Genomic DNA, 14,075 nt, shown 5'->3' on the forward strand with positions numbered 1-14,075 from the left:
CAGAACCATCACCAACCTCCCCCCACCCCAAACACACACACACACAAAAATGAAGCCTCCGTCATCTTCTAGGCCTTGCCACTGTGCTTTTAGAGATTACTGTGTCTTTTTTTTAAGACAGAGGTGCCGAGCAGGCTAGTCAAGATAAAATAAACAACAATTTTTCTTTTTTAAAAGGATTGAACAATACAAGCAGCCTGAGTGGGTGTGGCCGTATTTTAACCACAGTGTTTAAATAAATTGTGTTTTGCTAAACGTTGAGTAGTTTGACCAGCCAAAGTGCATCTCAAACACAGCACGTTACATTTGCCTTTAAAATAGGAAAATGTTAGGGTCTAGGCTACCTTCTTAAAATATTTTGAGCAGGTCTGATCTGGTCCATAATACTGTATTGCATCCCTCCCCCCATTAAAGAGGGTATTCTCACAGACTAAGATTTCTAGTTTTCTTTTAGTTTTAGGTTTAGCTTTAAGCAGTTCCTGTTGGGAGTCACAACAGGCAGAAGCTGCTGGAATTTAGAAGAAGTTACCTTTTCTCTCTCTTGGTTACAGCTAGAAGCTAGGGTTTCTCTCTGTTGGGTTACCTGTGAGACAAATCTATTTTTCTGAATGTGCCTACAAGGGGTGCATTTATAGGATGTTATTATATTAGAACAGTTAAATAGTAATAGTTCTGTTTTTTTGCCGTATTTTAACCACAGTGTTTAAATAAATTGTGTTTTGCTAAACGTTGAGTAGTTTGACCAGCCAAAGTGCATCTCAAACACAGCACGTTACATTTGCCTTTAAAATAGGAAAATGTTAGGGTCTAGGCTACCTTCTTAAAATATTTTGAGCAGGTCTGATCTGGTCCATAATACTGTATTGCATCCCTCCCCCCATTAAAGAGGGTATTCCAGCATTTTGACCCTGTGTCAGTGAATAAATGATAATATATTTCTAAGTCAGGATGGTGAGTGGCTTGGAGGGGAACTTGAAGGTGTTGGTGTTTCCATATATCTGCTGCCCTTGTCCTTCTAGATGAAAGTGGTCGTGGGTTTGGAACATCCTGTCTGAGGATCTTTGGTGAAATCTGGAGAGCCTTCCAGATCACAACACATATCTTCCAGATTCACAGACTGCAGACAATAAAGGCCTATTGAATTAGTCTCCTTGAAGGTGAGCCAAGAATGATGAAGCCAAGAATAAGAACCAGGTGCAAATCAGAATTTGGGATATCCAAGTTTACAGACAGTGTAAAGAGAAAAAGCCTGGAAAAAACCTGTACTGTTATGTATGGAGTGAACAAATGCATGGATGATGGATTCAAATGAACTAAAGCTGACTCCAAACTGATGGTATTAAAGGAATAGGGATCTGATAGAAGCTAATGGGTGCTCAAATGGATAGTAGGGCAGTTTTAGCATCTGGATAAACTGACCTTTCCCATTTCATGCTCAAAACCTCAAATCTATATCTCCCAATAATTGTGTCATCAGCTAAAGGCAACATCTCTTTATCTTATTTAAACTATCAATCACATGCAGCTCTATATCTACTCTCCCCTCAACGTTGGATTCTTTGACCTAATCGTAAGGTTCAAATCCCTCATTCCTGAAACCATTTTGGGGATGGAGATGCAAGAAAGGAGGATGATTGTGCAAGATAGTAAATTGGAAAAAGCAGGCTGCAGCAAGAAGCCTTGGAGAAAGCGAGACACTTTGTGGGCATTGTGAGTAAGTGAGGAAGCCACTGGGCTGAGGAAAGCAGGAAGGCAATTCATCAAGGTACCTCAGGAAGAGGTTAATCCATAAGATCAGAGTACACAGTGTTGGAGGTAGTATAGTGGCATGGATAGACAATTGGCTAATAGGTAGAGAATTGAAAACATGGATAAGTGGCTCTTTTTCAGGACAACCCATGACTCAGTACTGGGACAAACAGTTGGCAAATGGAGTATAATGTGGGAAGATGTGAAGTTATTCATTTTACAAGGGAGAACAAAAGAGAAAATATTATTTAAATGGGGAAAAATTTCAGTAAGTTGTAACACAAAGAGACTTGGTGGTACTTGTGCATGAAACGCAGAAAGCTAACATACAGGTGCAGCAGGTAATCAGCAATGCTAATAAAATGTTGGCCCTTAGTTCAAGGAGATTGAAGTATAAGAGTCTTATTACAACTGGTCAGACCACATCTAGAGTCCTATGAGCAGTTTTGGTCCCCTTAATTAAGGAAAGATATCTTTTCATTGGAGTCGGTTCCGAGAACGTTTGCGAGGATGATCCCTGATATGAAGAAACTATTTTTTAAGTAAAGTCTAAACACGTTTGGACTCTACATGCTGGAGTTTAGAAAGGTGAGAGGTGATCTCATTGAAACATATAGCATTCTCAAGGGTCTTGACAGGGCAAATGCTAAGAGGATGTTTTCTTTCATGGGTGAGTCTAAGACAGAGAGCATAGTTTCAGAATGAAGGGATACCAATTGAAGACTGAGATAAGGAGGAATTTTTCCCTCAGAGAATTTAAAGTCTTTGGAACTTCTTGCCATAGATAGCTGTATGCCAGAGTCCTTGCGTATGTTTAAGCTTGAGATAGATAAATTCTTGATTAGTTGGGGAATCAGGGGTTATGAGGAAAATACAGGAAAATGGACTCGAGGAATGTTGGATCAGCCATGATCCTACTGAAAGGCAGAGTAGGCTTTAGGGACTTACTCCTGTTCCTGTTATTTCTCATCATTTGGAAATGAAAGCTTCAGGGGTAGTGGAGGAGAGGAGGCAGCTTCAAGCAGGTTGAGAGAGAGGCTGGCTACAAGAGGGAGGAAAGAAAAAATCCTGAACAGAAACAACATTTTAAAACCTGTCAACAAAGGAACACTCAGCTATCTAGAAGCCAGGAAAACATGAAATTAAAGAGGAAATGAATTAATTGTGAATTTATCTTAGCTTCAAGCTGCACCTGTTAAGGAGCTACTCTATGGAAAAAACTGTTGTAGATGTTGCTATAATGAATGTCTATTGCTAATTTTGAATCTGTAATGAGATCTGAGATGCTATAAACAGGGTAGAAACTGCCTTCTTAAAGTATTCTAATTTTATAAATGTGATTGAAATACATTATTTGTGACCTCACCAGTTTGGGGAAAGTGCCTTTAGGGTGATAGCTTTTTATATGTAGAAGCTTGTATCAGTTATTCTGGAAAAAAAACCTCTGCTATCTTATGTCCATTGTTCTGTTCCAATTTAAAAACTATGATATCTGTAAAATTATAGCTTTCCTTGTAAGATGTGGTTTTAAATTTAATGGGGTTCTGTGAGAGTCTAAATGCTCACGTCAACACAAATTAAAACAGTATAAATTTTGCTATAAATTCTGTGTCTTATGGTCCTGCTTCACAACCACCCTCATGAAGGAGCAGTGCTCCGAAAGCTAGTGCTTCCAAATAAACCTGTTGGACTATAATCCAGTGTTGTGTGATTTTTAACTTTGTCCACCCCAGTCCAACACTGGCTCCTCCACATCATAAAACAGTAATATTATTAGTTGCATTACCAAATAGAGGAGTCAGTGAGAATGAAGTAGTCACCCTCAAGGGCACCCATCAAAAGTAAACATTTATTTTGTTTCTTGACCAGCAAGGTCAGCGAGGAGTTGGGCAAGATTTTGGCAAAATTATCACAGCAAATGAGTCAGGTGAGATGGTAAGTGACCTATATGCCTAACTTTCCTTCTATTTTTTCTCCGTTTCATTCCTTCAGTTCTCCAGGTGGGCAAGTATCTCACCTTTGCCTGTCATCACCTCTAACTCATTGCAATGCTTTCTATGTGAAAGGTTGCTATTTATAATTCTATTGTGTATTTCATTTCAATAAGGACTTATTTCTTTGGGGCTGGGAGGGTGGCCATTGAAGAAGGGCCAAGTATTGGTACAATAAATATAAGTTCTCCACCATCTGCTCCTTTGTTCCTCTTCCACCTTTGTCAAAAGTATTAAAAAAAAGTTTCCAAAATCTTTCAGCTTTGAAGAGGGATCATACTGGAGTGGAGACATTAGCTTTGTTTTTCTCTCCACAGACCTGCTGAGTTTCTTCAGCATTCTGTTTGTTCCAGATTTCTTGCAGTATTTTGCTCTTAAATAAACAACCGCTAACAGACATCTGGGGGAATAAGTAGCTAAATGATGGAGTATACCTGGCTAGCTTTCCCTCTCTGTAGGTTCTGCCCCATGGGTGTCTATGTTTTTGTAATGGCCAGATGTCTGGTAGCCACAGTATCACAGATCCTTCCATAATGTGCCCATCAGCACAGGCTGGTTCTGATTCTCTGCAGTAATAACATTTTCCATAGAAGCAGCTATTGTTACCTAAAAACAATAAAATAATTTGTTAAGACAAATCAAGAAAATGAACAATTTTACTTGAAGCATTCACAAGATTAATTAAGTTATTTTATCATTTAAATGAACAAAAGATGAAGGAAAAAAGTTTTTCTCCAATGAGATACCATTTTCTTCTGATCTGATCACAGTGAGATGATTATGTTAAATCACAAAATTAAGAGAAGTCCACAGGATTTCAGTGATCAGTGCGAAAACTGGAGGGACTCTATTCTCTCAGTTAGTAATGGACATTGGCACATTTGCATCAGACTGGTAAGCTGCATTCAGCAATAGTGAAATAAATAAATAACAGAAGAGTTTAGAGAAAATTCCAATATGTGAATCTTGCTACAAATGCACGACCTGAATGGCATAACTTCTGGCTTACAAATGTTTCTGCATTACTAATTTGGGAGTAATGAAAGTAAAGTATTTTTGACTCTCATTGTTTTAACTGTGCTAAAGTGATGAGAAAATAATTGTTTTTACTATTGCTTGAGATACTAATTTATTCAGTGTACAAATATAATTCAGCTTTCGCATAGAAAAATTGAGAGCTCTGCCCTTGAACATGGAAAAAGCCATTTGGATTCTGTCAGTTAGTCTGCCTCATTTCCACTATACTCAGTATTTTACTTTGAAATTAAATTTGTTCTTGATTATTAAAATAATAAACAGAAAAGTTAAAAATATATAATATTAACACTGGTAGTTCTCATAAGAAGCAGGAATAAGCATAGACTGTTCAGGCATGTTTCATCATTCAATAAGATGTGGGCGGCACGGTGGCACAGTGGTTAGCACTGCTGCCTCGCAGCGCCAGAGACCCGGGTTCAATTCCCGACTCAGGCGACTGACTGTGTGGAGTTTGCACATTCTCCCCGTGTCTGCGTGGGTTTCCTCCGGGGGCTCCGGTTTCCTCCCACAGTCCAAAGATGTGCAAGTCAGGTGAATTGGCCATGCTAAATTGCCCGTAGTGTTAGGTAAAGGGGTAAATGTAGGGGTATGGGTGGGTTACGCTTCGGCGGGTCGGTGTGGACTTGTTGGGCCGAAGGGCCTGTTTCCACACTGTAAGTAATCTAATCTAATCTAATCTAATCTAATCTAATCTAATCTAAAAAAAGATCATAGCCTCGCCACACCACCACCACAAGTACAAAACTCCCTCCACTACTTTGTTGACCAATAATCACTCATGTAGTTTTGAGTGTAGCCTCACTGCGGTCTGGGGAAGAGAATTTCCAAGTTTGAGAGAAAACAATATTGCTCAATCCTATCTTAATTGAACGATTTAAGCAACTTATTTAGGGCCCCCATCAATTGAATTATTCCGTTTTCAGTTAAAAGATTTTGATGATTTAAAGTTATACCATCTGGTTTCTTCCATGGCTCAAAGTTTCTGACATAGTTTTATGGCCTTCACCTCAATAAGTAACTGGGCTCTTAGACACTTTCTTCAGGGAATCACACCTTCAGGCTATTCGTGCCACTGCTGCTCAGAATGCTCATACTTCAGCATGCGGGAAGCAGTCTACTTGTAATGAGGTCTAGACAAAGCCATGTAAAGCAAGTATGAAAAGCTTCACAAGCTTGAGCTCCATGTTTTGGAGCTTGAGCACACCTGAAGTCACTGTGGTGCAACCATGAGGCTGAGATTTATGGGTAACACCAAAGTAGTAAATTCAGAGATGGGGTCACACCACAAGTTAGGCAGAGGAGGTGATATCGATTAAAGAGAGCATTGCAATGATACAGAAAAAAGCCATTCCAGAAAGTTCAAGGACAATTAATTTGGCTAGAGCTAAAAATCAAAAAGGATACAATTGCATTGCATGGTGCAATCTATAAACTGTAGCTAGTGGAAATGAGAGGATCCTATTTGCAAGGAAATTACAGGGGTTATGTAAATATCACACAGTAGTTATAATGGGGAATATTGATTACCCAATATAGACTGGGATACTGGTAAAGTTAATGATGGAAAAGGGCAAATGTTCGTAGATTATCAGAAGAATTCCCTACAGCATTATATATTTGGCCCAATAAGAAAGGAGGCACGACTAGACCTAGTTGTTAGGAATGAGGTATATCAAGTACATCAACTGTCAGTGGGGTACATATAAAAGGATAGTGATGACTCTATCATAAGATGTAGAATTACAATATAAAATGGCAACTATAAATCTAGAGTCAGAATATTCAGTTGGCGGACAGCTGATTTCAATGGGCTAAGACTAGACCTAAGACAAAAAGTATGGCACTGGAAAAGCACAGTAGGTCAGACAGCATCCGAGGAGCAAGAGAGTCAACATTTCAGGCATAAGAACTTCATCAGAACATTCCTGAAGAAGGGCTTATGCCCAAAACGTCGACTCTCCTACTTCTCAGATGCTGCCTGACCTGTGCTTTTCCTGCACCACACTTTTCGACTCTGATCTCCAGCATTTGCAGTCCTCACTTTCTCCTAAGAACAGACCTAGACCAGATAGATTGGGGCAAAGGTTGGTGGGAAAACTGTAACTGAACAATGGATTACCTTCAAAGAGAAGTATTTTAGGTACAGTCAAGATTAATTCCATGAAAAGGAAAAAGTAGTACAAACAAATCCAGAGCTCCCTGGATGACAAAGGAGATAGAGTAGCTAAAGAATAAAATGTGTGCTTATGACTGGTACAGTTAGTAAATACAACTGTGAACTACGCTGAATACATAAGGTTTATACGTGAGGTGAAAAAGCTTATGAGATAAGCAAAGGAGGGATTATGAGAAAAGTCTAACATCAATGGAAATCCCAAAGTCTTCATAAACACATCAATAGTAAAAGGATGATGAAAGAAGTCAGAAAAATAGGGACCAAAAAGGAAATTTACACATGGAGACATTGCTGAGGTCTTTGTGTTTACTTGTTAGGCAAATGCTTCCTAGGCAACTGTATCAGAATAGGAAACCCGGATCCAAAATTGATAACGTAATAGTACTTGATAAGCTGTTGATTTTTATAGTTGATAAAGCACGAGGACCAGAAGGATGGCATTCAAGATTTAGAAGGAAATGAGAGAGGAAATTGCAGAGGCTGGCAATATGTTTTCAATATTCCCTGCATTTAGAGATAGTGTCAAAGGACCGGAGAATTGCAAATATTACACTCTGTTCAAAAACATTTGTAACAGTAAGCCTAATTTACTATTGGTTTAACTTTGGTTGTGGGGAAACCACTATAAGTATTATTCAGGACAAAATTAATAGTCACATTAAAAATATGGAAAGCCACTTTGGAGTTAAGTCAGTCATATTTTACTGGAGGTTTTTGAAGAGATAACGTGAGGGCAATACTGTTAATGTGGTGTAAATGGACTTCCAAAAGTGTGATACAAAATTAGAGTTCATGCAGTACGAAGATCAGCAATAACATGGATACAAAATTGGCTAAAAAAATCGGAGAGTAGTAAATTTCCGATAATCCTCAGATGCTGTAAAGTGCCAGAAGATTGAGAACTGCTAATGTAACATCCTAATTCAAAAAGGCAAGGGAAAAAAAAATTAACTATAAGCCATTTAACTTAACATCTACCAATGGAAAATGTTCGAGTATATTATAAATGATGTAATCCCAGTACATTTAGAATACAATATGATCAGAGTAAATATAACTTCACGATGGAGAAGTCATGCCTAACAATTTTTTAAAAATATTTTTCTGAAATAATAAACAGGATAAAGGGGAACCAACAGACATAATATATTTAGATTTCCAATTAGCACATAAGGCTACTTAATAAGAATCTATGGTTTTGCGGGTAATATATGAGCATGGACAGAAGATTGGAAATCAAACTGGAGACAGTGTTGGGATAAAGTGGCATTTTCAGGATTGTAACCCCTTATCTAGTGGAGTGCCACAGGGATCAGTGCTGGGGCCACAATTCATTTACATTATATGTTAGTGACTTCGATGACGGAAGTGAAACACTATTGCCAGGTTTACATATGACACTAAATTAGTGGGAATTCATCTAATGGGGATGACAGAAAGAGTTTACAGAAGGATACAGACAGTGTATGAGGGTTGGCAAAAACCTGGCAGATGGAATATAATTTGGGAAAATGAAGTTATGCAATTTGGGAATCCTTATGCATGAATCACAAAAAGCTAGCACACAAGGTCAGTGGGTCCTAGGGAAGGCAAGTGGAGTGTTTGCCTTTATTTCAAATGAAACAGAATGTAAAAATGCAGAACAATTGCTAAAACCAAAAAAGGCCTCAGTCAAATCACACCTAGAATCCTATGAGCAATTTTGGTCTCTTCATCTAAGGAAATATATCCTCGCGTTAGAGTCAAGAGTGTGGTGCTGGAAAAGCACATCAGGTCAGGCAGCATCCAAGCACAGGAAAATTGACGTTTTGGGCAAAAGCCCTTCATCAGGAATGAGGCTAGGAGCCTTGGGGGTGAAGAGATAAATGGGAGGGGGGGTGGGGCTGGGAGGAAGGCAGTTGAGAGTGCAATAGGTGGATGGAGGTGGGGGTAAAGGTGATAGGTCAGAGGGGAGGGTGGTGCAGATAGATGGGAAGGAAGATGGACAGTTGGGACAGGGTCTTGAGGCCGGTGCTGAGCTGAAAGATTGCAACTGGGGTAAAGTGAAATCCACATTGATGCCATGGGGTTGGAGGGTCCCAAGGTGGAAGATGAGGCATTCTTCCTCCAGGTGTTGGCGGCTAAGGGAATGGTGATGGAGGAGGCCAAGGACCTGCATGTCCTCGGCAGAGTGGGAGGGGAAGTTGAAATGTTCGGCCACGGGGCAGTGGGATTGGTTGGTGTGGGTGTCCCAGAGATGTTCTCTGAAGTGCTCTGCAAGTAGGCGTCCTCTCTCCCCAATGTAGAGGAAACCGCATCGAGAGCAACAGATACAGTAAAGAACGTGGAAATTCAGGTGAAACTTTGATAGATGTGGAAGGACGTGGGCGGGTAGGTGTGAGTGCAGGCTTTGCAATTCCTGCGGAGACAGGGGAAGGTGCCAGGAGGAGAGGGTGGGTTGTTGGGGGGGATGGACCTGACCAGGTGGGGTCTGTTTGCAGATGGCAAAACTTTCGTTGGATGATTTACACTTATGATGTAAACTTATATAGGAAAGAAAGTGCGGTCTCTAAAGGAGGCCATCTGGTGTGTTCTATGGTGGAACTGGTCCTCCTGGGAGCAGATGGGGCGGAGGCGGAGGAATTGGGAATAAGGGATAGCATTTTTGCAGGAGGCAGGGTGGGAGGAGGTGTAATCCAGATAGCTGTGGGAGTCGGTGAGTTTGTAGAAAATGTCAGTGCTGAGTTGGTCACCGTTGATTGAGATAGAGACGTCCAGGAAGGAGAGAGAGGTGTCAGAGATGGTCCAGGTGAATTTAAGGTAGGGATGGAATGTGTTGGTGAAGTTGATGAACTGTTCGCCCTCCTCGTGGGAGCATGAGGTGGTGTCGATGCAGTCATCAATGTAGCAGAGGAAAGGTGTGGAATAATGCCGGTGTAACTGTGGAAGATAGATTGTTCCACATAGCCGACAAAGAGACAGGCATAGCCGGGGCCCATGCGGGTACCCCATTAGAGACGTTAGAGACAACCCAGAGATGCTTCACTTGCTTGATTCCATGTAATAAGAAATTTCTTATTAGGAAAGGTTGATTAGACTGGGCTTGTACTGATGTGAGCTTCAAAAGGATGAGAGACCACTTTATTGCAACAAGATTCTTAGGGTAGATGCAGAAAGGCTGTTTCATTTTATGGTATAATCTAGGACAAGACAATAATCTCATGAATAAGGGATTTGTTTTGTCTCAGGGTGGTGAATTTGTATAACTGTCTAATTTAGAGGAATGTGGGTCTAGATTAAATTAAGTATATTCAAATCTGAAATAGATTTTCAAATCTGTGAAGCAATCAAAGGTTTTGTGGCAGAAAAATGCAAAACTCCATTATCGCATTGAATAGTGGAGTTGACTGGATGGACTATGTGGCCTACTTTGACTCCAGTGTATAATGGTCTTATCATTTGCAATTGCTGCAAATTAAAAGCAAACATCAGAGTTAGCACTTCAGAGAGAAAACACAGCCTTTCTCTATGTTATTGTTAAAATTAGTCAGTTTTGTAAAGAAGTATGGAGTATCCTGAAAAGGAATCAAAGTGCCTAGACTTCCAGTATTCTAGCTCTTTATGCATTTGTAGTTATGTGGTTGAATAGAGTAGTTTGATCCAGATGATTTTCATTGCATCCAGAAAATAAAAACACCCAAAGGGCTCCAACACGAACTTCACTTTTCTTATCCAATATCTCCATTAAACACTAATATACCCAGCTGCAGTAACATCTGATGGGATATTAAAATATGGACAGAAACTACTACAGAAATATAGAAGTGTTCACTTCTTTATAAACTTTGCAAAACATTACAATGAGATGGAAAAGCAGATGAATTCAGAATTACACAAGCACTTTTTTCATAATCCCTAGTTTGTAATGCTTTACCACCATTTTTATTAGGTATAATTTTATGTTATGCTTTGAATGTCGTTTCATTACAAAAAGCTGCAAGTTAGCTGTCTTTAGAGGAATAGAACAGAATCCCTACAAAGTGTAAACAGGCCCTTCGGCCTAACAAGTCCACACCAACCCTCCAAACAGTAACCCACCTAGACCCAATCCCCTACCCTATTATTCTATATTTAACCCTGACTAATGCACCTAACCTACACATCCCTGAACACAATGGATAAATTTAGCAGAGCCAATTCACTTGACCTGCACATCTTTGGACTGTGAGAGGAAACCCATGCAGACACGGGAAAAATATGCAAACTCCACACATACAGTTGCCCTGGAATCGAACCCAGGTCACTGGTGCTGTGAGGCAGCAGTGCTAATTATTGAGCCACTATGACATGAGACAAGACATGGGGAAGCTTAACTCTTGTTAATTTTTCAGAACAACATATTGCTTCAGGAGAAAGGCATTGATGGTATTATTTCAATATCAAAATAGACCCTCCACTTTAACAATTCAACAGTCATAGCAGATTCAGAAAAAGACTTGCTAAGGAAAAGATTTCCACCTCACCATCCTATAACATTATCAAAGTATGTGCGTTCAATTTGTACACCGCTGTGTTAAAACAGTACCTTCATGTATATTATATATGTGTTATTGTGGAATGAACAGCAGTAATTATCTGGAATTACTATATACCCAAAATGAAATATATACATACCCTGTGTGAGGAAGGTGCTCAGAAGCTGCTCAGAAGCAACTGGTTTTATCTCAGTGTACAAGTTCACATATCTCCCAACAACCACTGGAGCCCGGCGTAATCCCAAGATTCTAAGTGAAACAATATAGATCAAAAAGTTTATCTTTTTTGGTAAATAACTTTTCTTATACAAAACTAAACAATAAGAATTCAGTTTGGGACCTCAAATTCCTATTATGACTATAAAGTGGCAATCAACAAAAAAAAGATGAGAAGACTTGCCAGTCAGTTCTGATTCAACATTTTGAAGTTTAGAAGTAATGACAGACAAAACCCGATTATGGAATTCCAATATAATAGAAGCTAAGACAGTGTTATGGAGCAAAGTTAAAACGGAAAATGCTGGGAAAATTTAGCAACTCGAGCAGCATCTGTGGAGAGATAAACTGCTCTGATGAAAAGTTATCATTTTTTTCTCACAGATGCTTCTGGATCTGTCAAGTACTTTCAAACATTTTGTTTTGATTTTAGAATTTAGGTAACTGGTATTCTTTCTTGGTTGTCTTGGAGTCTCCTTATTGCTAATACAGTTTAGTGTTAGTTTCTGGATTGACTGAATTTACCAAATTCATGAAAAATAGAAGAACATTTACTGGCAAAGACACATCATGACAAACATGATTGTGTAGATTAGGTGGGCTTCAGAGTGATTTCACAGGTCGGCACAACATAGTGGGCAGAAGGGCTGTACTGTGCTGTAATGTTCTATGTTGCTAATAAAACAGGATCTAAGGCAATAGCTAAAGCAGGTCTCATTAATTAAACACAAACATCTGCATGGCAACTTCTCTTGGACCAATTTAACAGAGTTAACAAGCATTTGGGATTTCATAAAATCATGCCTCAAGTGATACAAGCCTTTTGTAATTTCTAAATTGAAATTAAAATTGATTTAATTGATTTCCTGTTCAGCGCAATTGGCAAAGATCCAAGGGAGAGCTTTAGCACAGAAATGAGTGGTTTGGAAGAGGCGAGAAAGGAGAATTTTATAGGAAGGTTCGAGGAAACCAGTGTATGGAGGGATTATCAGAAGGTTCGAGAAAACCCATGTATGGAAGGATTATCCGAAGGTTCGAGGAAACCCGTGTTTGGAGGGATTATCGGAAGGTTCGAGGAAACCAGTGTATGGAGGGATTATCGGAAGGTTCGAGGAAACCCATGTATGCAGGGATTATCAGGAGGTTCGAGGAAACCAGTGTATGGAGGGATTATCGGAAGGTTCGAACTCATCTCTTCCCACTTTGACACTGTCCTGTCCTCCTTAGTCCAGGAACTCCCCACCTACATTCGTCACACCACCCACGTCCTTCACCTCCTCCATGAGTTTCATTTTCCCAGCCCCCAGTGCCTCATCTTCACCATGGACATCCAGTCCCTGTACATATCGATCTGCAACGACGAAAGTCTCCAAGCCCTCAGTTTATTCCTCTCTCGCCACCCCAACCAGTACCCTTCTACCGACACCCTCATCCACCTGGCTGAAGTGGTCCTCACTCTCAACATCTCCTTCCAATCCTCCCATTTCATCCAAGCCAAATGGGTAGCCATGGGCACTTGCATGGGACCCAGCTATGCCTGCCTATTTGTCGGATGTGGAATAGTCCATCTTCTGCAGTTACACTGGCACCAACCCCAACCTGTTCTTCTGCTACATCGATGACCATATCAGCGCCGCCTTGTGCTCCCACAAGGCGGTTGAACAGTTCATCAACTTCACCAACACTTTCCACCCTGACCTCAAATTCACCTGCACCATCTCGGCAACCTCCCTCCCCTTCCTAGACCTCTCCATCACCGTCTCTGGCAACCAATTAACCACAGACATATACTACAAGCCCACTGACTCCCACAGCTACCTAGAATACGCTTCCTCTCACCCTCCTTCCTGTAAAAACGCCATCCCTTATTCCCAATTCCTCTGCCTTCGCCACATCTGTTCCCAGGATGACCAGTTTAACCTCAAAGTCCGAGATGGCCTCCTTCTTCCATGATTGTAACTTGCCTTCCCACATAGTTGATGATGCCCTCCAGCGCACCTCCTCCACATCACGCACCACCGCCATTGAACACCACCCCTCCCAATGCAACAAGGACAGAACCGTCCTAGTCCTCACCTTCCATCCCACCAACATCCGCATACAACGCATCGTCTTTCGCCACCTCCAAACTGTCCCCACCACCAGAGATATATTTCCCTCCTCAACCATTTCTTCTGTGAATCCCTTGTCAGGTCCACACTCCCCACCAGCCCACATCCCACTCCTGCACCCTTCCCTGCCACTGCAGGAAGTGCAAAACCTGCACCCACATCACTCCCCTCAACTCTGTCCAAGGCCCCAAGGGATCCTTCCATATCCGTCAGAAATTCATCTGTACCTCGACCAATGTCATCTACTGCATCCCTTGCATTCGATATGGTCTCCTCTACA

General features: G+C 40.6%; 1 protein-coding gene across 3 annotated transcripts in view; it reads right to left on the minus strand.

The window, feature by feature from the left end:
- Positions 1-14,075, minus strand: part of fam20b (FAM20B glycosaminoglycan xylosylkinase) — a 155,610-nt gene that overhangs the window by 32,658 nt on the left and 108,877 nt on the right. For all 3 annotated transcript variants that reach the window (XM_043699967.1, XM_043699969.1, XM_043699968.1), the window contains exons 5-6: positions 11,608-11,717; positions 4,175-4,346 (exon numbers count right to left, since the gene is read on the minus strand). In XM_043699967.1, the coding sequence (XP_043555902.1) occupies positions 4,175-4,346; positions 11,608-11,717 (282 nt within the window). The remainder of the gene's footprint in view (positions 1-4,174; positions 4,347-11,607; positions 11,718-14,075) is intronic.

The sequence above is a fragment of the Chiloscyllium plagiosum genome, chromosome 11 (assembly GCF_004010195.1).
Source record: "Chiloscyllium plagiosum isolate BGI_BamShark_2017 chromosome 11, ASM401019v2, whole genome shotgun sequence".
NCBI classification, from domain to species: Eukaryota; Metazoa; Chordata; class Chondrichthyes; order Orectolobiformes; family Hemiscylliidae; genus Chiloscyllium; species Chiloscyllium plagiosum.